The 24,044-nt window shown below is 41.2% G+C and overlaps 1 protein-coding gene across 4 annotated transcripts in view; it reads left to right on the top strand.

Annotated features, from left to right (window-relative positions):
• Positions 1-4,454: 4,454 nt before the first annotated feature.
• pias1b (protein inhibitor of activated STAT, 1b) overlaps positions 4,455-24,044 on the top strand; it is a 143,805-nt gene continuing 124,215 nt past the window's right edge. Inside the window, exons 1-2 of one of the 4 annotated variants that reach the window (XM_080213964.1) lie at positions 4,491-4,514; positions 10,670-10,746. Coding sequence is in view for 1 of the 4 variants with exons in the window: in XM_080213963.1 (XP_080070089.1) it covers positions 4,491-4,514 (24 nt within the window). In the remaining 3 variants the exon portion in view is untranslated. Of the gene's footprint in view, positions 4,515-10,669; positions 10,747-12,413; positions 12,506-24,044 lie in introns of those variants that run through there. The other 3 variants (XM_080213963.1, XM_080213966.1, XM_080213967.1) reach the window with 3 other exon arrangements.

The following is a 24,044-nucleotide window of genomic DNA, read 5'->3' as shown; positions in this document are numbered from 1 at the left end:
AAAGGCAGCTCTTTCTTCCACCCTTTTGCCTAATGCTAGCACATTTTATGGGAAGTGAAGAAGGATACTAGGCAAGAAATTAGATCAATAGAGACACAGTGGCAGACATTTGAGGACATATTTCAGAATTCCTGCTGTAAAGGGAGGAGTCACCATCCATAGTTAATTAAAGAAATTAAAGAACCCATCAAGCTTAAGGGAAAGAGCATGTAACTATGCAAAGAGGTGTGGCAAGTCAGATGATTAGTCAGAATATTTTTGATTTGATTTGATTTATTGTCAAGTGTATTGTGAAAAGTTTTGTTTCTTGCGAGCTATACAAACAAAACATGCCATTCATAGAGTACATTTGGGAGAAGGAAATGAGAAAGTGCAGAATATGTATTACAGTCATGGCCAAGTTATGGAGATAGATCAACTTTATATATGAAAGGTCCATCCAAAATCTAATGGCTGCAGGGAAGAATAAAGAACAGCAGAGAATGGCGCAAAGCTTAATCGGGAGAAAAAAATAAGAATGAGAGGAAGCTAGCTCGGAATATAAAAACAGGTAGCAAGAAATTCTACTTTTATTTAAAGAGGAAAAGAGTATGTACAGTAGGTGATGGTGCTCTAGAGAGCAAGAATGGGGAGTTATTCGTAGATATTAAGGAAATGGTGGATGAAATGAATAAGTTTTGCATCTGTGTTCATTATAGAGTATATGAGAAACATTCCAGTAATAGCTGTAAATTGGGAGTTGGAGGGGAGAGAGGAACTTGGTGAAACTACAATCACCAGGAGGTGGTAGTGAGCAACTGCTTTGGATTGACAAGCCTTAAGGTTCTGATGATCTTCATCCTAGGATCTTAAAAGAGGAGGCTAATGAGATTGTAAATGCATTAATATTAATTTTCCACAATGCGTTAGATTCTGGAAAGGCTAAATCAGTCTGGAAAGTAAAAAATACAAATGTAAATGATATGAGAGGGAGGGATGCAGAAAACAGGAAATTATAGGTCAGTTAGCTTGACACCTGCCATGAGGAAAGGTGTTAGAATTGATCATCACAAAGGTTAAAGATGGTCATTTAAACAAGCTCAAGAAAATTGGGAAGGTCAGCATGGAAGTGAAATCATGTTTAACCAATTTATTTGAGTTCTTTGAAGGAATGCTGGGGATAGAGGGAAGCTTGTAGATGCACTGTATTTAGATTTCCAGAAAACATTTGTTAAAGTGCCACATCAAATTTTATTGCAAAGACAAAAACTCACGGGGCAACATCTTAGCCTGGGTTTAAGGTGGACTGGCTAGCAGAAAACAGAGAGTATGAATAAATGGTCTTTGTCTTATTGGCAGGATGTGAGAGTGGAGTCTATGCTGGTGCTTTAACTTTTTACAGTTTATATAAAAGAATAAAACAGCACAAGAACTGGCCCTTCGGCCCTCCAAACCTGCACCGATCATGATACCTGCCTAAACTAAAACTGGATGTACTTATGGAGTCCATATCCTTCCGTTCCCATTCTATTTATGTATTGTCTAGATGCCCCTTAAATTCCTCTATTGTACCTGCTCCCACCATCTCCCCAGGGAGCACATTCCAGACAGTCACACCCTCTGTGTAAAAAAACTTGCCTCGTATATCTCCTCCAAACTTTACCCCACACACCTTAAACCTATATTCCCTAGTACTTGACTTTTCTACCTAGGAAAGACCATCTGACTATTCACTACGTCCATTCAGCTCAATCTTGTAAACTTCTATCAGCTCATCCCTCTACCTCTGTCGTTCCAGTGAGAACAATCCGAATTCATCCAATCTCCCCTCGTAGCTAAGAATTAGGTGAGGGGAGTGAAGGCATGGTTGCAAAATGTGCAGATGATACAAAGATAAGTAGGAAAATATGTTGTGAAGGAGACAGAGGAGCCTTACAGCACAGAAGGAGGCCATTCAGCCCATCACATCTGTACCAACCACAATCCCAATTCCTGCAACCCCACGCATTTACCCTACCAATCTCAGACACTCGGGTCAATTCAACATGGCCAGTCAGCCTAACCTGCACATTTTTGGACTGTGGGAGAAAACCCATGCAGATGTGGGGAGAATGTGCAAACTCCACATTCTTGACAGTGCCCAAGCTAGGAATCGAACCTGGGGTCCTGACACTGTGAGACAGCAGAGCTAACCACTGTGCCACCACCACATATGTGCCAGAAATCTACTGCCCTGCCCACCATGGAATCGGAGCAGGCGAGGGGCAGACAATGGAAATTTCTGTTGACCTCGAGTGGGATTTTCCTGTGTTGGGTTGAGTGAGGTTGTAAAATCTCACCCATGAGGTTTACAGATGGACATAGATAGGTTGAGTGAGAGGACAAAAATCTGGCAGATGGAGTGCAATGTGGGAAAGTGTGAAGTTATTCACTTTGGCAGGAGGAATAAAAGCAGAGGATCACTTTAATGAAAAATGACTGGAGAATGCTGAGATGCAGAGGGATTTAGATGTTTATGTGGATGAGTCACAAAAAGTTAATATGTAAGTACAGCATGTAATCATAAAAGTGAAGGTAGTAAGGAGGTTCAGAGGGGGTTTACTAGATTGATAAAATGAGCAAGTATTATAAGTGTGTTTTTCAAATTGGAGATCTATAGCTGATGGTGTTCTGCAGGGATCAGTGCTGATACCTTTGTTATTTGTAGTATATATAAATGATCTGGAGGAGAATATGGGGGTCTGATTATTAAGTTTACAGATGACACGAAGATTGGTGGAATTGCTGATAGTGGCGGGGATTGTCAGAGAATACAACAGGATATAGATAGATTGGAGACTTGGGCACAGAAATGGCAGATGGCGTTTAATTCAGACAAATGCTAGGTGATGCATTTTGGAGAATCAAATTTAGGTATGAATTATACCATAAATGGCAGAATCTTTAGGAACATAACATACAAAGGGATCTGGGCATGCAGGTCCACAGTTCCCTAAAAGTGGCAATACAGGTGGCCAAGGCGATTAAGAAGGCATCTGGCATGCTTGCCTTCATTAGCCGGGGCATTGAGTACAAGAGTTGGGAAATCATGTTGCAGCAATATAAAACTTGGTAGGCTGCATTTGGGGTGTTGCACGCAATTCTGATCACCACATTGTCAGATGGACGTGTAAGGAGAGAGTGCAAAGAAGGTTCACCAGGATGTTGCCTTGCCTTGAGGGTGTTGGCTATGAGGGGAGGTTGAATAAACTCAGATTGTTTTCTCTGGAAAAACAGATGCTGAGGGGAGACTTTACAAAATTATGAGAGGCATATACAGGGTGGATAGTCAGAGGCTTTTTCTAAGGGTGGAAGTATCAATTACAAAGGGAACACATGTTCAAAGTGAGAGGGGGAAAGCTTAAGGGAGATGTGCGGGGGAAATTTTTCACACAGAGAATGGTGAATGCCTGAAATGCGCTGTCAGTATTTGTGGTGGAAGCAGGCACATTAGCAATATTTAAGAGGCATCTGGATGGGTACATGAATAGGGAGGGAATGGAGGGATTCAGAGTCACCTGATGAAGGGGCAGCACTCTGAAAGTTTGTGCTACCAAATAAACCTGTTCAACTTCAACCTGTTGTTGTGAAACTTTTAACACTAGCTCCATTCTCTCTTCACAGATGTTGTCAGGCCTGCTGAGATTTTCCAACGCTTTTAGTTTTTGTTTCAGGTTCCTGCATCCACTGTAATTTGCCTTTATTATAGTTAGATTCATGTTGGGCAGGGGAATCAGAGGTTTTTAGGGTTGCAGAAACCAGCACAAACAGCCATGATTTAAGATAGAGGCAAAATACTGTGGTTGCAGAACTCTGACAAAGGGTCATCCTGACTTGAAATGTTGGCTCTATTCTCTCTCTGCAAAGACTGTCAGACCTGCTGAGATGTTCCAGCCTTTTCTGTTTTCGTTTCGGCCATGGCCTTATTGATTGGGCAGGGGATGGGAGGAGCAGGCCAGAGGGGCTTGATGACCCACCTGCTGCATAGGGATTCTATGGCTGCAGAGGGGGAGCAGGTTGGAAGGGCTGAATGTCCTCCTGCTGCACAGCAGGGATTCTATGAATGTGGTGAGGGGAGCAGGTTGGAAGGACTCAGTGCCTCGTTCTGTCGTGTAGGGATTCTATAAATGGAGAGAGAGAGCAGATTGGACTGAATGGCCTCTTTCTGCATGGATTCTATGAAGAGGCGTGCAAACTAGAGGGGCTGAATGGCCTGTTTCTGTGAATGGGGAGGGGAGCAGATTGAAGGGGCTGAATGGCCTCTTGCTGCATTGGATGGATTCTATGAATGGGGAGGGGAGCAGGCTGCGGGGGCTGAATGGCCTCCTGCTATTTGGAACTTTGGAACAGGGAGGGGGCGGGGCTAGGGGAAAGGCGGGAAGATTCGAATGGGCGGATGATGTCATGACCCCGCCTCCCTCTCCTCCCACGTGACCGTCCGCGGCCGCGCCTGCGCGGAGAAGCGCGAGAAGATGGCGGACAGTGCGGAACTGAAGGTAATTTCGCAGCCGGGATTGCGGCTGGAGTGCGGGGAGCTGGTGCTGGTCGTGCGCTCTGAGTGTGCGGAGAGAGACAGAGTGAGCGAGGAGAGATGGAGAGAGTGATAGAGAGGGGGGAGAGAGAGAAGGTGGCCGCCCCGGGGAGCGGAGACTTAGGCCGCGCTCTCTGCAATCGCACCGAGCAACCGGGCAAGCATCAGGCTGAGGGACCCGCTCCCCGGGCACAGCGTGGGCAAAAGGCGCGGAACTTTGCTGCTGAGGCTGTTGACAAGTTGTAGTTTTCTCTCTCTCCTTGCGTCTGCCTCTCCCTATATCAGTGTTGTGAAGTTAAAACAACAAACAGCAGAGAGAGGCGGGGGGCAGCAGCCCTTCCTCAGGGCGAAGATGGTCAGGGGGCTTCTCCTCTTTATTGCCCTGCGACCTGATTTATTAAATTAATAATTATATCTACACGCCAATTTCTCTCAAGACTAGCCCCCTGATTTGTTTAATTATATATACACACACCAATTTCTCTCACCCTGATTTATCAAATTAGCAATTATATATAATATACAAACACCCATTTCTCTCTCCGGAGATTAACCCTCTGGTTGGGTTTTATGTGAGACTGAGTGCTGATTTTTCTCCAGAAGGCTCTGACCCCGGGCAGCGCCGCCGCCAGTTCAACGCAGGAGGATGATGGCGATCTGAGCGCTTTGCTTTTGTATCCTGCCATTGTTTCTCTTTAACTTGCGGCCACTTTTATTTTATTTGTACCCTCCCCTCTGAATAAAGATTACTCCCCTTTTTTTTAAAATGTGCACCCTTCACTCCCTCAACTGCACGGTTTTTTATATATATTTTAAAAAGCTGCAGCCAATTCTTCCCTCCAAGATCTTCTGTCCTGTTTCGCGACCATCCTGGTGATACCATGTTGGGGTCTCTTGCATTCGTGTTGGTGGCAGTACTTGCTGCTGTTTGTTTTTATTTTTCGTCAAAAATAAACATTGTTGCTTTTCTGGAAACGGCGCGTTTGTAGTTTACTCTCTCTCCCCACCGCGTTTTTTGTTCGTGCTTCTCGTTCCGTGGGGTTTGCCTTTTGATCAGCGGTTTAACAGCCGAGTGTTTTTAATGTGCTGTAAGCTATTTAATGATGAGCTACAATCAACATTTCTCCCGGCGATGTGCTGTGTTGACTAAAGCGTGACCGGGTATTTGTGTGTTTTGTAAATAAGTGTCGGAAGCATTGATATGATCTGCCAAATTGCAGTTTGGAGATTCAGTGCACTGTCCGTTCTTAAATTGTGAATGTGAGAACCAGGCGGAGTATTGCTACTGTTATATGACCCCACTATTTATGTCGCTGGTACTTAAGGAAAAAATGCGGCTTGATGTTAAATACCAGAATCGATGCAATCCATAAAATAACCATTTTGATGAGTTAAATGGAATATGTGTAACTCAGATGATTCCATTTGTTGACTTCTCGTTTATTTTTTGAGCCTCAGTAGATTGAATTTATTCTATAGCGAGTGAATCGTGGTAATGCTTTTGGGGCCAATTTTTTTTTTGGTATATGTACAAGTAAATGGGTCATATTCTATTTTGGGCTAGCTGTCTAGGTTTTCAGTGAGGATGATGGAAAGTGAGCAAAGATTGGGGTCAAGAATCTCATTTAAGAGATTCTGATTGTATCTTCAGGGACAGGAGGTAAAGGGAGAATCAGTAGCTTTTATTGGGTTTTATGTAGCAGTGGATTTATCTCGGGTGTGAAGTTGTAAATTCACATTGAAGTAATGACTGAAACTCAGCTGTAAGCATGAAATGCAAAGTTAGTTTGGGCAGCTATAGCGATTATTGGACAGAGGAGATAGATTGCATAGACAAACATAACTTAATACGAAAGTTGGTGTTCTTCTAAAACTGGGCTTAATGACACCAATAGGTTGCAAATAGGGGGACCTCTGCTCTATATCTGAGCCTTGTATTGAAACCTAGGTCTATTTGCAGATTACTGGAAAATGCAACAATTTATTTCAATACTGGTATCTTCATGTTGCTTTTCAAAATGAATTAAATAATTTCTATTTCTAGTCATATGCCTAACATTAGCCTTTGCTTTTAAAGTCAAAATTGTGTTGAGACTTGTAAATATGTAGTATAACATCTTTTTATATTTGTATATATAAACAAATTGCCAACATTTTTCATAATTTTGTGATTTGTGCCTTCTAATTTCTGAAGTGGTGAAACAGAAAATATCTAGAAGTATAGACGGAGAAAGCTAGGTTAACCTTTTTGTGTAAATCTTTAATCATACTTCCCATAACAGTCGACACTGCATTAAAGTAATAGTGCTGCAGAAGGAAAGGTCTGCTGACAAGATATAATCCCGCTGTGAAATCCCACTATTGTAGTACCGCAGCTGAAAAAAGTGAGATTTTACAGCAAAGGTAAGTTCCTGGGATGTTCACTTTGTGCAAGGTATCTGTACAGCTGAATTTGTTGAAACTGCAGATTTAGCTGCACAAAACAATTAGTCCATTAACTGCATTGTCCTGATATTTATCTTCACTCTGAAAACTGTCACAGCTCCACTGTTAAAAAAATGTTTTCTTGGGTACTTCCTGTCTGTATTTACAAGGAAACACTTGAAATTATGGTTACTGGATATATATTTTTTATACTAATTTTTGTTTGTCAGAACAACGTAATATGTGCAAATTCAATCAATAGGTCTGTGTTTGCTCTGAAGCTGGCAGAAGAGACAGTACCGAACCTACCTGTTGTGATTCTACAGTGATTGAAAGAATACCCAGTTGGGAGCCAGGCAGATTACTTGTTTCCACAATATATCTGCCCAGTTACTTAGCATAAAATGTATCTCATCAAAGTTGGTTGAGTGGGTCAGTGGCTATTCTATTCTTTTAGCGGTCAACGGATGCCAAATTCTCCCTGAAAAGTGGCTCTTTACCTCCCATTTACCACAATTAGTGATACTTGACTGCACAAATAGTTCCCAACTCGATGCAGAGTTCCTGGCAGCTTTTCAAATATTTTAAATGGGGTTTATATAGTTCTACTTTGGGTGATTTGGATGGGAATTGCTGAAAAAAGTGAGTAAAAGTTACAAATACTGTGTATGTGTTTTGTTTTTTTTGCCACATTTTCTCAGTTTAACTTTTGTTGAGGCTGACACGAAGGGTTCTGTGATGATGTTGAGAAATTGGGGGCTCAAAATGCTTAGAATTTTTCACTCAAAAGGATGTTGAGAATAAAGTTGATGTAGCAAGTCTTTATAATGCGCTTTAAAGTGTGCTACTAGTCATAGTCATGCTGGCTGTTGAAACAAAACACAAAAAGCTGGCAGAACACAGGTCAGCCACCATCTGTGGAGAGAGTTGGCAGATGACATTTTGGTCTTTGCTATTCAGCATTGGGAATAAAAGCACAAGCATATTGCTGGTCAGAAAAATCAGGGGCAGAGACTGGGGATACTCTTTCGTAGAGAGAATATCACGTTTACAGCACAGAAACAGACCATTTAGCCCAGCTGGCCCATGCCTGTGTTTATGCTCCAAGACCTGCCTCCACCTTTATTCTTTCCATCAGCATATCCTTCTGTTCCTTTCTCCTTCATTTGTTCATCCAGTTTTCCCTTGATTGTATCTGTGCAATTTGCCTCAACAATTCTTTGTGGCTGTGAGTTCACCCATTTCTTCACTTTGAGAAAATAAGTTACTCTTGAGTTCCTTGTTGAATTTATTCGTGACTATTTCTTAGTTTTGGCTTTCTCCTATAAGTGGAATGGCTACTCCATTAAACCTTTTAATTTTTAAGATCTTCACTGCTCAAGGCTTTTCTTCCACGGCTTCAACAAATGTGTGGGGGATGGTGGGAAAAGTGGCACAAAAACATCATTGTACTGATTATTGGATGCCTAAAAGGATCATCATGGTGAAGTTGTGGAATTCAATATATAACACATCAAAGATACACCTGAATAACCAAGGCATTGGGAAAAGACAAACAATTGGAAAAAATAGATAATTTTGAATAAAATTTGAGAGAGACAGAGTTAACTATTCAGGTTAATAACCCTTCTTCAAGTCACTTAATTGAAATGGTAACTGTTTCTCTCTCTTGGATGCTGCCATACCTGAGTATCACAGCATTTTCTGCTCTAATTCAGACTTCCCACATCCGCAGTACTTTGCTCTTTTTTGATAACTTAGGAATTGGGTTCAGTGATCGAGTTGCTGGATAGGTCAACATATTCCACAGATGTGCAATGCCAAAAGTGAGAGGATCAGACCTTTTCATGGTTTTAGTAAAAGGAAGAAGTCCTTTAACCCCCTGAATGCATTCTGCTGTTCAGTGAGATTATGGCTGACCTGCAATTTAACTCCATTTATCTGCCTTTCATCCATATCCTGTGGATTGTTGTAATCCAAAGATATTATCAGTCTCAGATTTCAAATTTACACATAATTTGTTCCTAATCTTAGTTTGATTTGGCTGGAGGAAAGGCAGCAAACAACTGAGCAGCTTCCTGCATCTTAACATAGGGAGCTGGAGAATTGTACATCTGTGCCAAATATACAATTAATATCCCAGTCTGTTTAAAAAGGATATACTTGCACTATTTCATAGAGTTTACTTGGGAGGAAAGAGTAGTGTGGTGCCTTGCATTAAGAATTGGCTTTTTCTGTACGGTAGATGAAGCCAATAAATCCTTACTGAGATGTTCAAACATTGTGCTATTCTCAGGAATGCAGTTTATATGCTCATGCTGCTGACCTCTGACACACTATCTTATGGTTCAGTGATTGGCAGGAGCTTACAGATGAAAAGTAGAGGTTTGTGCTCAGTAAAGCAAATGTTTGTTGTGGAAACTAACCACTGCTGCAAAAACTTGTTTCATCACTTCAGCTACAAAGATTCAGAAAAACACAATTTGGACTGAACTCTTTGCCTTGAATGAGCAAGGAAAGAGCACAAAGACAAATTAGGATCTGATTTCCCCAAATGCCAATAGTCCTTCGTTCCTCACCCAGTGGCTGTTTTTCATGTGAGAGTCTAAACAGAAAGCTATTTGATTGTTGAAGTCTATCATAGCTAAGTCTGATTTGTGTTTTCACAATATTTTCCAACTAGGTTCTGAGTATTGATTTGCAGGGGGAGCCCAGCTTGACACCAGTTTTGCCCACAACTGCCTGAGCCACATCAGCTAATCTCAGACCCAGGACCTTTGTGGCCTGTCTGGACATGTTGGACAAAAATATTTCTTCCACGCTTGTGTTAAGTAGGGGAAAAGTAGCAGCTGTGGGACACAGTAGCTTTATCAGCTGGGTCAGTTTTAATTGTGATGTGAATAACATAGTGGTCTTGAGCCTCATTAAATACTGTATATTGAGCACAATATGCTATGGCAACATAGTACATGGCTTGTTATGCTTTGATGTTGGCGTGTTATGTTAGAAACAGGGCAAAGGTTTGCTGACATTAAATATATTTTAATCTCTTTCACTGGTATTACACTCAACAATTACCTAATAAATATTTTTAGAAAATTACTTAATTTCCTTAAATCGGCATTGAAATTGTTCTGAAATGTTATCTATCCGACAGATGTAGAACATCTTGCTGCAAGACAGTGACTAATACAAATGCTGCAACATAAACCCTGTACTAGTTCACAGTTTTAATGTGTGCGGAATGCTATATCATTCATGATATAGGCTAGCACTACATGAACTCTTACATTTTACATAAAAAATGTTGGATACTGGTGAGCAGTGAATGGTTATTGAAGTAGAGCAGTAAAATTGAGTAAGGGATCTAAGTAATAGATGCCACTTTCAGCACTAGAGAATGTGCTGAAAGTAATTAATGTTAATGGAATACTAGAGCATATCCCCAGAAACACAGAATGTAGTGTACCAATGTTGGGCTAAGGCTTTGTAATATACTGATCAGGCTGTACTTAAAGTACAATCTTCAATTTAGGTCAGTGCACCACAAGTAGAAGATGAAAAAATGATACAGGAAATAGCAATAAGACTGATCTCAAGTGTCAAGGAGATGAGCTGCAAATTAAAGATTAGCAATGCTCAAAAAGTCCAGAAAGTAGGTCCATGCCTTTTTTCTTTCCTCGTCTATCATTGCAGGTTGAAAGAATTAGCTTCATGCTAATGAAGGTGATGTTGCTTGTACTCTTCGGCAGAAGTGAAATTGAACATTGTAGGTAAGCAATTCATGAAAGCAGTTGGCAACCACCTTCTCAAGGGCAATAAATGCAGGCTCAACCAGTGATGTCTACATCATGTAAACGAATACTAAAAAAGCGGATAAGAAATAGGAGCAGGAGTAGGCCGTCTAGCCCCCCCCCCCCCCCCCCCCCGAGCCTGCCCCGCCATTTAATAAGATCATGGCTGATCTGAAGTGGATCAGTTCCACTTACCCACCTGCTCCCCATAACCCTTCATTCCCTTATCGATCGGAAATCTATCTACCCGTGACTTAAACATTTTCAACGAGGTAGCCACCACCACTTCAATGGGCAGAGAATTCCAGAGATTCACTACCCTCTGAGAGAAGTACCTCCTCAACTCTGTTCTAAACTGACCCCCCCTATTTTGAGGCTGTGCCCTCTAGTTCTGGTTTCCTTTCTAAGTGGAAAGAATCTCTCTACCTCTACCCTATCTAGTCACTTCATTATCTTATATGTCTATAAGATCACCTCTCAGCCTTCTAAACGCCAATGAATACAGGCCCAATCTGCTCAATCTCTCCTCATAAGCTAACCCCCTCATCCCTGGTATCAACCTGGTGAGCCTTCTCTGTACTCCCTCCAAGGCCAATATATCCTTTTGCAAATAAGGGGACCAAAATTGCACACAGTACTCCAGCTGCGGCCTCGCCAGTGCCTTGTACAGTTGCAGCAAGACCTCTCTGCTTTTATATTTTATCCCCCTCGTGATAAAGGCCAACATTCCATTTGCCTTTTTGATCACCTGCTGCACCTGCAGACTGAGTTTTTGCGATTCATGCACAAGGACTCCCAGGTCCCTCTGCACAGTAACATGTTGTAATTTTTCACCATTTAAATAATATTCCATTTTACTATTAGTTCTTCCAAAGTGGATAACCTCACATTTGCCAACGTTATACTCTATCTGCCAGATCCTCGCCCACTCACAGCCTATCCAAATCTCTGTGCTGCATTCTCCACGCAATTTGCTTTCCCACTCATCTTCGTGTCATCAGCAAACTTTGTTACCCTACACTCAGCCCCCTCCTTCAGATCGCCTATGTATACGGTAAACAGTTGAGGCCCCAGCACCGATCCCTGTGACACGCCACTAGTCACCAACTGCCAACCAGAAAAGCACCCATTTATTCTAACTCTCTGTTTCCTGTTAGATAGCCAATCGTCAATCCACGCCAACACTTTACCCCCAACTCCGTGTACCCTAATCTTCTGCAGCAACCTTTTGTGAGGCACCTTATCGAACACCTTCTGGAAATCGAAAAACACCGTATCCACCGGTTCCCCTCTGTCAACTGCACTAGTCACATCTTCATAAAAATCCAGTAAATTCGTGAAACATGACTTTCCCTTCATGAATCCATGCTGCATCTGCTTGATCGAGCCATTCTTTTCCAGGTGTCCTGCTATTTCTTCTTTAATGATGGATTCCAGCATTTTCCCAACTACAGACATTAAGCTAACCGAAATGTAGTTACCCGCCTTTTGTCTACTTCCTTTTTTAAACAGCAGTGTAACAATAGCTGTTTTCCAATCAGCCGGCATTTCCCCAGAGTCCAGTGAATTTTGATAAATAACTACTAATGCATCTGCTGTTACTTCTGCCATTTCTTTCAGTACCCTGGGATGCATTCCATCTGGGCCCGGGGACTTGTCTACCAAGCACTGCCTCTTTAATAACAGTAATTGTATTAAGGACCTCACCTCCTACCAACCCTCCGATCGTTAATATTAGGTAAGCTATTTGTGAAGACCGACGCAAAAACTTAAGTCTCAACCATTTCCTTGTTTCTCACCATTAACTCCCCCCTCTCGTCCTCCAAGGGTTCAACATTCATTCTAGCCACCCTCTTTTTATATATTTGTAAAAACTTTTACTATCATTTTTTATATTTTGAGCTAGTTTAGTTTCATAATCTGTTTTTCCTTTCTTTATCACTTCCTTAGTCATTCTTTGTTGTTTTTTAAAGCTTTCCCAATCTTCTAATTCCCCACTATTTTTGGCCACTCTGTACGCATCGGTTTTTAATTTAACACTCTCCTTTATTTCCTTCGTTATCCACGGCTGGTTATCCGTTTTCTTACAGACCTTCTTTATTATATTTTTGCTGAGTACTGAAAAAAATCTCCTTAAAAATCCTCACTGTTCCTCAGCTGTCCTACCAACTAGTCTGCGCTCCCAATCTACATTAGCCAATTCTGCCCTCATCCTATCATACACCCCTCTGCTCAAGCAGAGGACACTGGTTTGGGACCATACTTTCTCACCCTCCATCTGTATCAGAAATTCAACCATATTGTGATCATTCATCCCAAGAGGATCCCTCACAAGAAGATCCTTAATTCTATCTGTCTCGTTACACAGTACCAGATCTAAGATTACTCGCTCCCTCATAGGTTCCTAAGATAACTCGCTCCCTCATATGCTTCTTGAGGCATAACTGATTAACAGTCAACTCATCGCGATAGAAGATGTATAAGGCAAACAAAATTGGTATTTCACAAGTAAAAAAAGGAAGCTGCAAAAATGATAAACCTGAAACAAAAAAATTAAAATGTATGAAGTACTATGCATATCAGCCAGCATTTGTAGACCAAACCAATGCTAATGTCTGGCTGTACGACACGTAAAGCTGTCTTACGTATTGTGAAGTTTCGGCATTATCTGTTTTTAACGCATTTCAAATGTTGGGTGGCAATGCCAACTCATTGTAGTTCACAAAAATTCAATTGATACCTGGAATTGTTTGACTTTGCATCACCTATTGATGTTTTTGAGGATTTATTATTTGGGTGGGTGGTTATGATAACTGATCTTTCTGCTCTGGGTGTAGATGTTGTTGGAAGCCAGCAATATGGTCCCCCTGGCAACATAATCCCAATCAGTGGAGTAAGAAGCTATTTTAGTCTCAAAGCTGCCTGTGGTTTTGAATTTCCTCTTGATCAATTCAGTTATTCAGTTTTCCTCAGGAAGGTGTAAAGGTTTCTTCAGTGAACTCCCTTTCTTATTTACAAAAATCTACACAGTACATTTGCTTAAGTGAGTCAGATAACCTACTCTTGTTTAGCTTGCAGCTTTTGAACTTTCAACTCCTTTATTTACTGTAAATTTTTGATTCAGTATTTTTCCACTTGTTATGCAAATTTATTTGAACCATTGTTATTGAGTCAGTTTCTATTCTCCATTCTTTGTGGAGTTATAGATGCCAGTAAAGAATGTAGTAATTAAATGCTTGCATTAATGCTCTCTTTATATTATTGAACAGTTCCCATTTAAATTGTTTTATTATGCTTGAGACATCAGGAGTATACAATCAACCTGATGTACGTTCATTGCGCGGAGTTATAATTACAACTTTAATTTCTTGGCTGGGCATCTTCCCTCATGTTTAGATTAGGCCTTTATGGGCAGATTGCCTCTAGGTAGCCAGAAAATGTACTGGCCAAAACGGACAAATATTTATCTTTATCAGCTCTGTATCTTGAAGTCTGGGAAAATCACCTACTGGGTTTGTTGATTCTGCAGGTGCTTTGCTTCATTTATATTACAATTCTGCCAGAGAAGTTAGAGTTGCTATTAGTGATCGCACTGTAATACAAATGGTCCACAAGCAAGACTTTTTTCTGAAAGGCAGGATAAATATCATACAAAACGTAGTCCTTTAATTTTGTCAGTCTCCCGAATTTGGTGTTCATAAGAACATAAGAAATAGGAGCAGGAGTAGGCCATCTAACCCCTCGAGCCTGCCCTGCCATTCAATAAGATCATGGCTGATCTGAAGTGGCTCAGTTCCACTTTCCCGCTTTCTCCCCATAACCCTTAATCCCCTTGCCTACCAAAAACCTATCTACCCGTGTCTTAAATATATTTAGCGAGGTAGCCTCCACCAGTTCAACGGGCAGAGAATTCCAGAGATTCACCACCCTTTGAGTGAAGAAGTTCCTCCTCAACTCCGTTCTAAACTGCCCCCCCCCGCCCCCCCCCCCCCCTTATCTTGAGGCTGTGCCCTCTAGTCCTGCTGTCCTTTCTGAGCAGGAAGGACCTCTCCACCTCTACCCTATCCATCCCCTTCATCATCTTATACATATCAATAAGATCCCCCCTCATCCTTCTAAACTCCAACGAGTACAAGCCCAGTCTATTCAGCCTCCCTTCATAGCTCAACCCCCTCAACTCCGGTATCAGCCTAGTGAACCTCCTCTGCACTCCCTCCAAGGCCAAAATATCCTTGCGCAAGTGCGGAGACCAAAACTGCACACAGTACTCCAGCTGCGGCCTCACCAGTGCCCTGTACAGTTGCGGCAAGACCTCTCTACTTTTATATTCAGTCCCCCTCGCTATGAAGGCCAGCATCCCATTTGCCTTCCTGATCACCACCTGCACGCTGGGTTTTTGCGACTCATGCACAAGGACCCCCAGGTCCCTCTGCACCGTAGCATGCTGCAGCTTTTCGCCCTTTAAATAGTAGTCCCTCCTACTATTATTCCTGCCAAAGTGGATAACCTCACACTTGCCGACATTGTATTCCATCTGCCAGGTCCTCGCCCACTCGCTCAGCCTATCTAGATCCCTCTGCAGACTTTCTACACTCTCCGCACAATTTGGTTTTCCACTTATCTTTGTGTCGTCAGCAAATTTCGACACCCTACACTCAGCTCCCTCCAGATCGTCTATATAAATGGTAAATAGCTGAGGCCCCAGCACCGATCCCTGGGGCACTCCACTAGTCACCAACCGCCAATCCAAATGGCACCCATTGACATCTACTCTCTGCCTCCTATTTGACAGCCAATCCTCTATCCACGCTAATACCTTACCCCCAACTCCATGCCCCCTAACCTTCTGTAACAACCTTTTGTGCGGCACCTTATCAAACGCCTTCTGAAAATCGAGAAACACCACATCCACTGGTTCCCCTCGGTCCACCGCACTAGACACATCCTCATAGAATTTCAATAAATTCGTCAGACACGATTTCCCCTTAACGAATCCGTGCTGCGTCTGCTCTATCAAACAATTCTTCTCAAGGTGCCTCGCTATTTCTTCTTTGATGGATTCAAGCATTTTTCCTACAACAGACGTTAAACTAACCGGCCTATAATTCCCTGTCTTTTGCCTGCTGCCCTTTTTAAACAGCGGCGTAACATTAGCTGTTTTCCAATCTTCCGGCACATTCCCCGGAATCCAGCGAGGCTTGGAAAATAATCACTAAGGCATCCACTATCACCTCTGCCATTTCCTTCAGAATCCTGGGATGCATTCCATCCGGTCCTGGGGACTTGTCCACCATCAGTTCCACCAGTCTGTCGAGCACTAACTCTCTAGTGACAGTGATCTCATTCAGGCCCTCAACTCCGACCATCCTTCTATCTTTAATACCCAGCAAACTATTCGCGTCCTTCTCCGTGAAGACCGAAGCAAAAAACTTATTTAAGGCCTCAGCCATTTCCTCATCCCCCACCACTAAATCCCCCCTCTCATCCTCTAAGGGTCCAACATTCAGGCCAGCCTCCTCCTCTTTATATATTTATAAAAACTCTTACTATCCTTTTTTATGTTTAGCGCTAGTTTAGCTTCATAGTCTATCCTTCCTTTCTTTATCAACTTCTTCATCATTCTTTGTTGATTTTTAAACCTCTCCCAATCCTCTACTCGCCCACTACTTTTAGCCACTCTAAATGCATCAGCTTTTAATTTAATACTTTCCTTTATCTCCTTCGTTAACCACGGCTGATTATCCCTTCTCCTACGATCCTTCTTTAATATAAGAAAACTGCACAAGGAACATCAGCCTTCAGTGGCTGTGATCAACATTTAAAAATGTCAATCTTAATCCCTTTACAGGTGTAAATGGATCCTGTAAACTGTATTTCAGGTTCCAAAAATATTATTCCAATGAGCTAAATTTTATTTTGTAACTTTTTCATAAGTTAATACAGTTAACAATAGTTTGCACCTGGTAATTATCTTGCCTTTCTGTTTCTTGGTAACTGGCATCTCACACTATTGGGACTGTTCTCAATTTCAGTTTCCCTTATTGGTTTTCCACAGTCAATGCCTTAAATATCACTTTCTAATTAATATTCTCAGTGGAAGATGGACTTCTCCATATCCCGATTTGAATAACTATGTCACTGTTTCAGCACACTTCCCACCCAACTCGGTGGTATCAGCAAGTTTGCAAATGCAGTGGCACAGTGGTTAGCACTGCTGCCTCTCAGCGCCAGAGATCCGGGTTCGATTCCTGGCTTGAATCACTGTGTGGATTTTGCACAGATAGTGACTTGAGCCGGGAATTGAACCATGCGTCTCTGTGGGTTTTCTCTGGATGCTCTGGTTACATGCGTTGGCCAAGCTAAATTCTCCCTCAGTATACGTGAACAGGCACTGGAATTGGTGACTAGGGGATTTTCAGTGACTTCATTGCAGTGTTAATGTAAGCCTACTTGTGACAATAATAAAATAAATGATATTTAACTATCTTGTATTGTCCAGTTTTACTAAACTCCTTACCTGTGGATACTCAATATGCAATTCCAGGGAATTCCTAGTACCTGATGATTCTAGTTTGCTGTATTAATGTCTACACGTAATTGCATTTTTACCACATATGTTATCAGTTACTGCCAATTTTCAGTTTCACACCTCAGATTTTGTTAGTAGTTAAGTGTGTGATATTTGCTCACATCCTTTTTTAGACCGTGTAACTATGTTTGATCCATTAGCTTCCATCACCATGTTGAAGTATACCATCAGTCAGTAATACACACCTACACTTTCATTAAAAGTTTAAACAGTCCTGGAGTGGTTTCTCCTGCGATTATCTGATTCTACAGGTGATGGCCACCCTTGTTCTTGATGTGTAGCATGGTGAGTGTAGCTGGATTCTTTGGCCATTGGATGTACAGTTGAGCCCAGTCTTGTCATTTTGCCCTTGTACTTTGTACACTTTGTATCATGTCTGACTTGGCAGCATTACAGCTGACTTTAACTTAATTAGAGTCCAAATTATTTGTAGTATGCCAAATTTTGCTGCCATTGATATTTGACTTATTATTGTCACATGTAATTAACATACAGTGATAAGTATTGCTTCTTGTGTGCTATACAGACAAAACATACCGTTCATGATGAAGGAAACGAGAGAATGTAGAATGTAGCGTTACATTTGTAGCTAGGATGCAGAGAAAGGTCAACTTACTGCAAGGCAGGTCCATTCAAAAGTCTGACAGCAACAGGGAAGAAGCTGTTCTTAAGTCGATTGGTACGTGACCTCAGACTTCCCAGAAGGAAGAAAGTGGAAGAGGTGGGTGCATGGGGTCCTTAATTATACTGGCTGCTTTGCCAAGGCAACGGGAAGTACAGACAGAGTTGATGGATAAGAGGCTGCTTTGTGTGATTGATTGGACTTCATTCGCAACCTTCCTTGTGGTCTTGGGTGGAGCAGGAACCATACCAAGCTGTGATACAACCAGAAAGAATGCTTTCTATGGTGTATCTGTAGATGTTGGTGAGACACAGTAAGAAGTCTCAACACCAGGTTAAAGTCCAACCAGTTTATTTGATAGTAATCCCAAAAGCTTCGTCAGGTGTGTGGAAGGTTCGAAGTTGGTGAGAGTCATAGCTGACATGCCAAATTTCCTTAGTCTTCTGAAAAGTAGAGGCGTTGTGGACTTTCTTAACTATAGTGTTGGCATAGGTTGTTGGTGATTTGGACATTTAAAAACTTGAAGCTCTTGACCCTTTTTACTTCGTCCCCGTTAATGTAGACAGTGACATGTTCTCCTTTATGATTTCTGAAGCCGATGAAAATCTCCTTCGTTTTGATTACGTTGAGGGGGAAATTATTGCTGCACCAGATCCTCTATCTCATTCCTGCACTCTGTTTTGTCATTGTTTGAGATCCGACCCACTACAGTGGTGTCGCAGCAAACTTGAAAATCGAATTGGAGGGGAATTTAGCCACACCGTCATAGGTATATGAGGAGTATGGTAGCCTTGTGGGGCACCGGTGTTGAGGATGATCGTGGAGGAGGTGTTGTTGACTATCCTTATTGTGGTCTGAGAGTTAGGAAGTTCAGGATCCAGTTGCAGAGCGAGGTGCTGAGGCCCAGGCCATGGAGTTTGGAGATATGTTTTGTGGGAGTAATAGTGTTGAAGATTGAGCTGTAGTCAATAAATAGGAGTTTGACATGTGTCCTTGTTATCTAGATGTTCTAAGGTTGAGTCTGAGCTCAGAGGGCTGAGATTGGCCAGCTCAGTCAGCACAATTAGATACTGGTCCAAGGAATGTCTGGTCCACTGGTGATTTTTCTTTGTCATTTTCATTTATAGCTGCTTTTATGAGGAGATCCGCTCTCATGATATGTCACGTGCCAACCTTGCCGATCCACTGCAGTTTGTTTACAACTGCACCACGGTGTCTGTTACTCAGCTATTCTTGAATAGCGCGAACCCCTCTTTCTGCTGCCCTCATATTTACCCTCATAAGCTATGTAGTATTTCAGCTCTGATGAAAAGTTTGAAATTTTGATGTATCCTTTTCTAGATCTTATTTTTGAGTTTTTCCAATTTCGAAGCACCTTTGCAAAGGTCTAATGGTCTGTATCTGGAATTTTTAGTATTCAGATTGCCAGGACAGTTTTTGTAACCCTGTCAATCATGTTTACCCTGCAAAAAGCATTTCCATTACTCTCTTAGAATCCCTGCAGTGCACAAGGAGGCCGTTTGACCCGTCAAGTGTGCACTGACAACAATCTCAACCAGGCCCTGTCCCCGTAATTTCACGTGACCCAGGCCCTATCCCCGTAACTCTGCATATTTACCCATTAATCACTCTGACACTAAGGGCAGTTCAGCATGGCCAATCCACTTAACCTGCATATCCTTGGACTGTGGTAGGAAACTGGAGCATCTGGAGGAAACCCACGTAGACATGGGGAGAGCATGCAAACTCCACACAGGCAGTGACCTGAGGCAGGAATTGAACCCGGATCCCTGGTGCTGTCAGGCAGCAGTGCTAACCACTGTGCTGCCTTTTTATTCTGTTAGCAGAATAATAAAACCAGCATTTCATGGATATGCTATTGTATCCCCAGTGTAAGGAAAACAATATTTAGCAATGCTAACTGTGTGGTGCTGGTACAACGATGGTTTTCTTCTGCAGTCAAAAATAAATAAAGATGTCCTTAGTATTCCACCAGGTGATGGCTTTATGCAATAAGCATTTTGTGGGGGTTTGTGGGAAGCTTGTGCAAATTGAGCTGATTTAAGTGAAAGCTTTTGGGTGGCCAAAAGCAGATTCTAAATGCGCATCCATTATGATCTTATCTGTATGCCTTTTCCTCCCCTCGAGCATTTATTTTCAACCTGATTTCAGGGGCTGTGTTTGGAAAACTTTACTGCTTATTCACAGATCATTGACTGGTATAATTAGGAAACAATTAACTTTTTGACCACCTTCATAGACAGTATTTTAATTAACATTGTGGATGCCGCTTGCACTGATTGGAAGAGTTCTGATATGACTTCAGATGATCAAAACACTAAAAATAAATCAACCCAAAAATTACTCCAGGGTCTCAAATATTGAATTGATTTGTAGATATGCAAATGTTGCTCAGTTTCTCAAGTTTAGGTTAGAAATTCATCTGTGATTTGTAAAATTATATACTTAGTTAATTTTCACTGTTTCAAAGCAGAGTGTAAGCTTTAGTTGTTTCTGTCTCTCCCCTCCCTATTCCCCTATGTGACATCTGTAGCTTATGTTAATGGCAGCAGCTTTTAACATTCATTCAAACCACAACTATTGCAATAGAACAACAGACAGAGTACTTTAGAGTGCATTGGAGAGAGAGTAAAGCAAAATCTTTGCATAAGCTGTGGACAAAGCCAGCCACTGCCGCATTGATTAATGGCTTCAATCTTTAAAGGTGAGGAGAAAGCGAACTGTATGCAAACAACAGCTTTTGTATTGAAGGTAATATGACTAAAATGGAATATGCTAATGGATTGGAATTTGTATTTATTCCTATTAGAACCAGAAATGTTTTCTTTTTAATCGCAATAATTGGGTATCGGTCAACATTTGGTGAAATCGGAATGGAAGATGACTTGTTTAAATGTCTAAGTTCTTGAAATTGCTTTGAAGCAGCAAACTCGGACTTGAATCTCAGTTAGTCTAGTCCGAGCTAGTGTGGTCTGAATGTTTACAAAGCCAATGATTTTTGTAAATGTATGTATGTCTGTATAAAAATGCACGTTTGAGTAATGCGCCTCATGTATACTCTTAAGGTTTTGAGAGGGAAATCATGTTAACCCAATTTATTAGTGTTCTTTGAAGAAGAAACGTACACTATGGATAAAGGGGGATTGGTGTGTGTGCTGTATTTAGAATTCCAGAAGACATTTGATAAGGTGTCACATCAAAGATTATTGGAGGTATGTGGCAATGCGGAGTTGAGGTTGCAGTCAGATCAGCCATGTTCTCATTGTTCGTGTGTATGTTTGTCATTGCTAATTTTATGCCAGCTTGGGCTTTGGTGGTTTGTCTTGAATGCAGTTACTGGTGAGCATTGAATAATATAGACTGAAATATAGCGTGTAGTCTTGCTGGTTTGCTTTGGGTGTTAGTGAAAGATTGCGCAGCATTTAATTGGAAGCTTTTCTAGATTAGTTACCTTCTTTATGATTACAATTTATAGGGTTTGAGAATGGAGCAAATAGAAAATCAGAGTTGGAAAGAGTCTTATTTGATCAATTGACTTTCTCTTACTCCATATTTCCCTGGGTCACAAAATATTGCCACACTATTTTGGTTACTTAGTCTTTCTTAAAGATAGATAACATAATGAGAGGGCAGTGGTTTATACTTTTTATACGTAAAAGTTTAGAAGCCGTGGTTCAGTTGTTAGCCATCTCATCTGAATCAGCAGGTTGTGGGTTCAAGTCCAATTCTAGGATTTGAGTGTGAAAATCTAGGCTGACAATCCAGTGCAGTGGTGAGTGATTTCTGATGCTGTTAGAGGTGCTGTGTTTCAGATGAGGAAAAGAACTGAAGCATCGTCCATGTTCAGATGAATGTAAATAATCCAGTACCACTATTTTGAAGTCTCTCAACACCAGGTTAAAGTCCAACAGCTTTATTTGGAATCACGAGCTTTCAGAGACTCACTTGATGAAGGAGCAGGACTTCAAAAGCTCGTGATTCTGGATAAAGCTGTTGGACTTCAACCTGGTGTTGTGAAACTTCTTACTGTGCCCATCCCAGTTCAACACTGGCATCTCCACTTTGTGACTATTTTGAAAAACAGGGGAGTTATTCCTGATGTCCTGGTCAATATTTGTGCCGCAATCAACACCAGAAAAATGAATATTTAGTCATTATCACATTGCTGTTTATGGAACATTGCTGTGCATAAGTTGGCTGTCGCATTTCCTATATTGTAAATGTGACGGTACAATCAGAAGTACTTTGGGACATTTGCTGGTTACTAAATGCATGACATAAACTGTATATTTGGGGAGAGATGATGATATAGCTGTAACGTCGCTGGACTAGTGATCAAGAAGCCCAGGTTAGTGCTTTGGGGACATGGGTTAACATAATAGTGACCATGACAACTCATTGCTTGTTGTAAAAACCTATCTGGCTCACTGATGTTGTGTAGGGAGCGAACTCTGCCATCCTTAACTAGTCTGCCTACATGTGACTCCAGACCTATAGCAAATTTGTTGTTTGTTGTCCTCTGAAATGGCCTCGCAAGCCACTCAGTTCAAAGGCATTTGGGGATGGGCAGCAAATGCCAGCCTTGTGAGTGACACCTGCATCCCATGAAAGAATAAAGCAAGTGTTTTTATTAAATTAAAGACCTACTTCAGGCTAAAACTTTATTCTCAGTTTTATTTCCTAAATAATTTGGAAAGAATCTGGAGAATTTTTAGGGGAAGTTTTTTGAGCCTCGTGCTTTTTGTTGCATGAGAACAGATAACCACAGAACTTGTCCTCTATTCTGGTTATACTGAGAATTCAGACAAATTGCTCACATTTATGCCGATGCTGTGAATAAAGGAAACTATGTTCAGGAAGTAAGTAACAAAAAAAATTCAAATTTAAATTTTTATATTCGAAAGAGAGAATGGCTATATATCTCCTATAAATGGCTTTGCAAATTATTTCACTTGAAATTTACAGCAACCCCCACCCTTTGTTTTGAAACAATGAAATTTAAGCTGCCTTCACTGGGTCTTTCAGTTTGGTTTCTTTCATGAACCCTTGGACGACTTTGACTCTGCACCAACATTCCAACTAATCTATTTCGCCTTTATTGTGTATCTTGGAAATCGACAAAGATGGGAAAAATGTAGTATATTAGAAAAGAAACATAATTCTGCTAATTTAGCATCCGTAAGAAAGGACCAGTGAGGAAATTTTTCAAGTATTATAAACTGGATATAGAATGTTACCTATTGAGTTGTCCAACAACCCTAATATCTTTTTAAAAAGATTATGTGCTCGGGCTCCGCGAGGTCTGGTGTTTGATAATCATTGGATAGCTGGGCTGATTTCCTGTCTGTCATGTTATGGTACCCAATGTCACACTTCTGTTACATTTAACTGAGGGTACATTTCTTACACCTGTTTGGCTTGCGTGTAAATTTCATTCTACACGGTTGCCTCTACAGGTGAATTCAGTTTTATAATACAGAATGGCATCTCAGTTGAATGTCGAGAGCAGTAATGTCAACGCATTTATAGATGAGCATAAATCGGTGAAAAATTAACACAAATGATTATTATTATGCAGAGCTAACCCCTCTAAAGAGACTCGTATTATGATCCCTGTAGAGACTGATAACTTGTAAAAGATATTTGAACATCCAGCTATTAACTGAAAGAATAACACACAAGATTTTACATTTCAAAATTTTTACTGTACCAAATGCCTAATAAAAAATTGACTAAACGCTATTTCCTTTTTGTACGTAACATATTCCTTAAACTACAGAAAGTGACACTCCCTATGTGCTTATCACCCATTGCACCTCCATGAAATTACTGTCCTTCTAGCAAACAATCCACAGTTGCTCCTAGCTTCTGATGGGTTCCTGTATACTCGCTTTGCTGAGAAATAATTCAGTGACTGTTACCATACGCCTTCCTTAATTTTTGGAGAGTTCCTTAAATGCATCATCAGCAGTAAAGCCTGTTCTGATTCTTTCCCCTGGCCATACCGGAACAAATTCCCTGGAATCCATAGGAGGCTGCAGGATG

The sequence above is a fragment of the Carcharhinus amblyrhynchos genome, chromosome 28, assembly GCF_965287045.1.
Source record: "Carcharhinus amblyrhynchos chromosome 28, sCarAmb.v2.hapA, whole genome shotgun sequence".
NCBI classification, from domain to species: domain Eukaryota; kingdom Metazoa; phylum Chordata; class Chondrichthyes; order Carcharhiniformes; family Carcharhinidae; genus Carcharhinus; species Carcharhinus amblyrhynchos.
The sequence above is the reverse complement of the archived record's forward strand: the minus strand, read 5'-3'. Positions and strand labels throughout refer to the sequence as shown.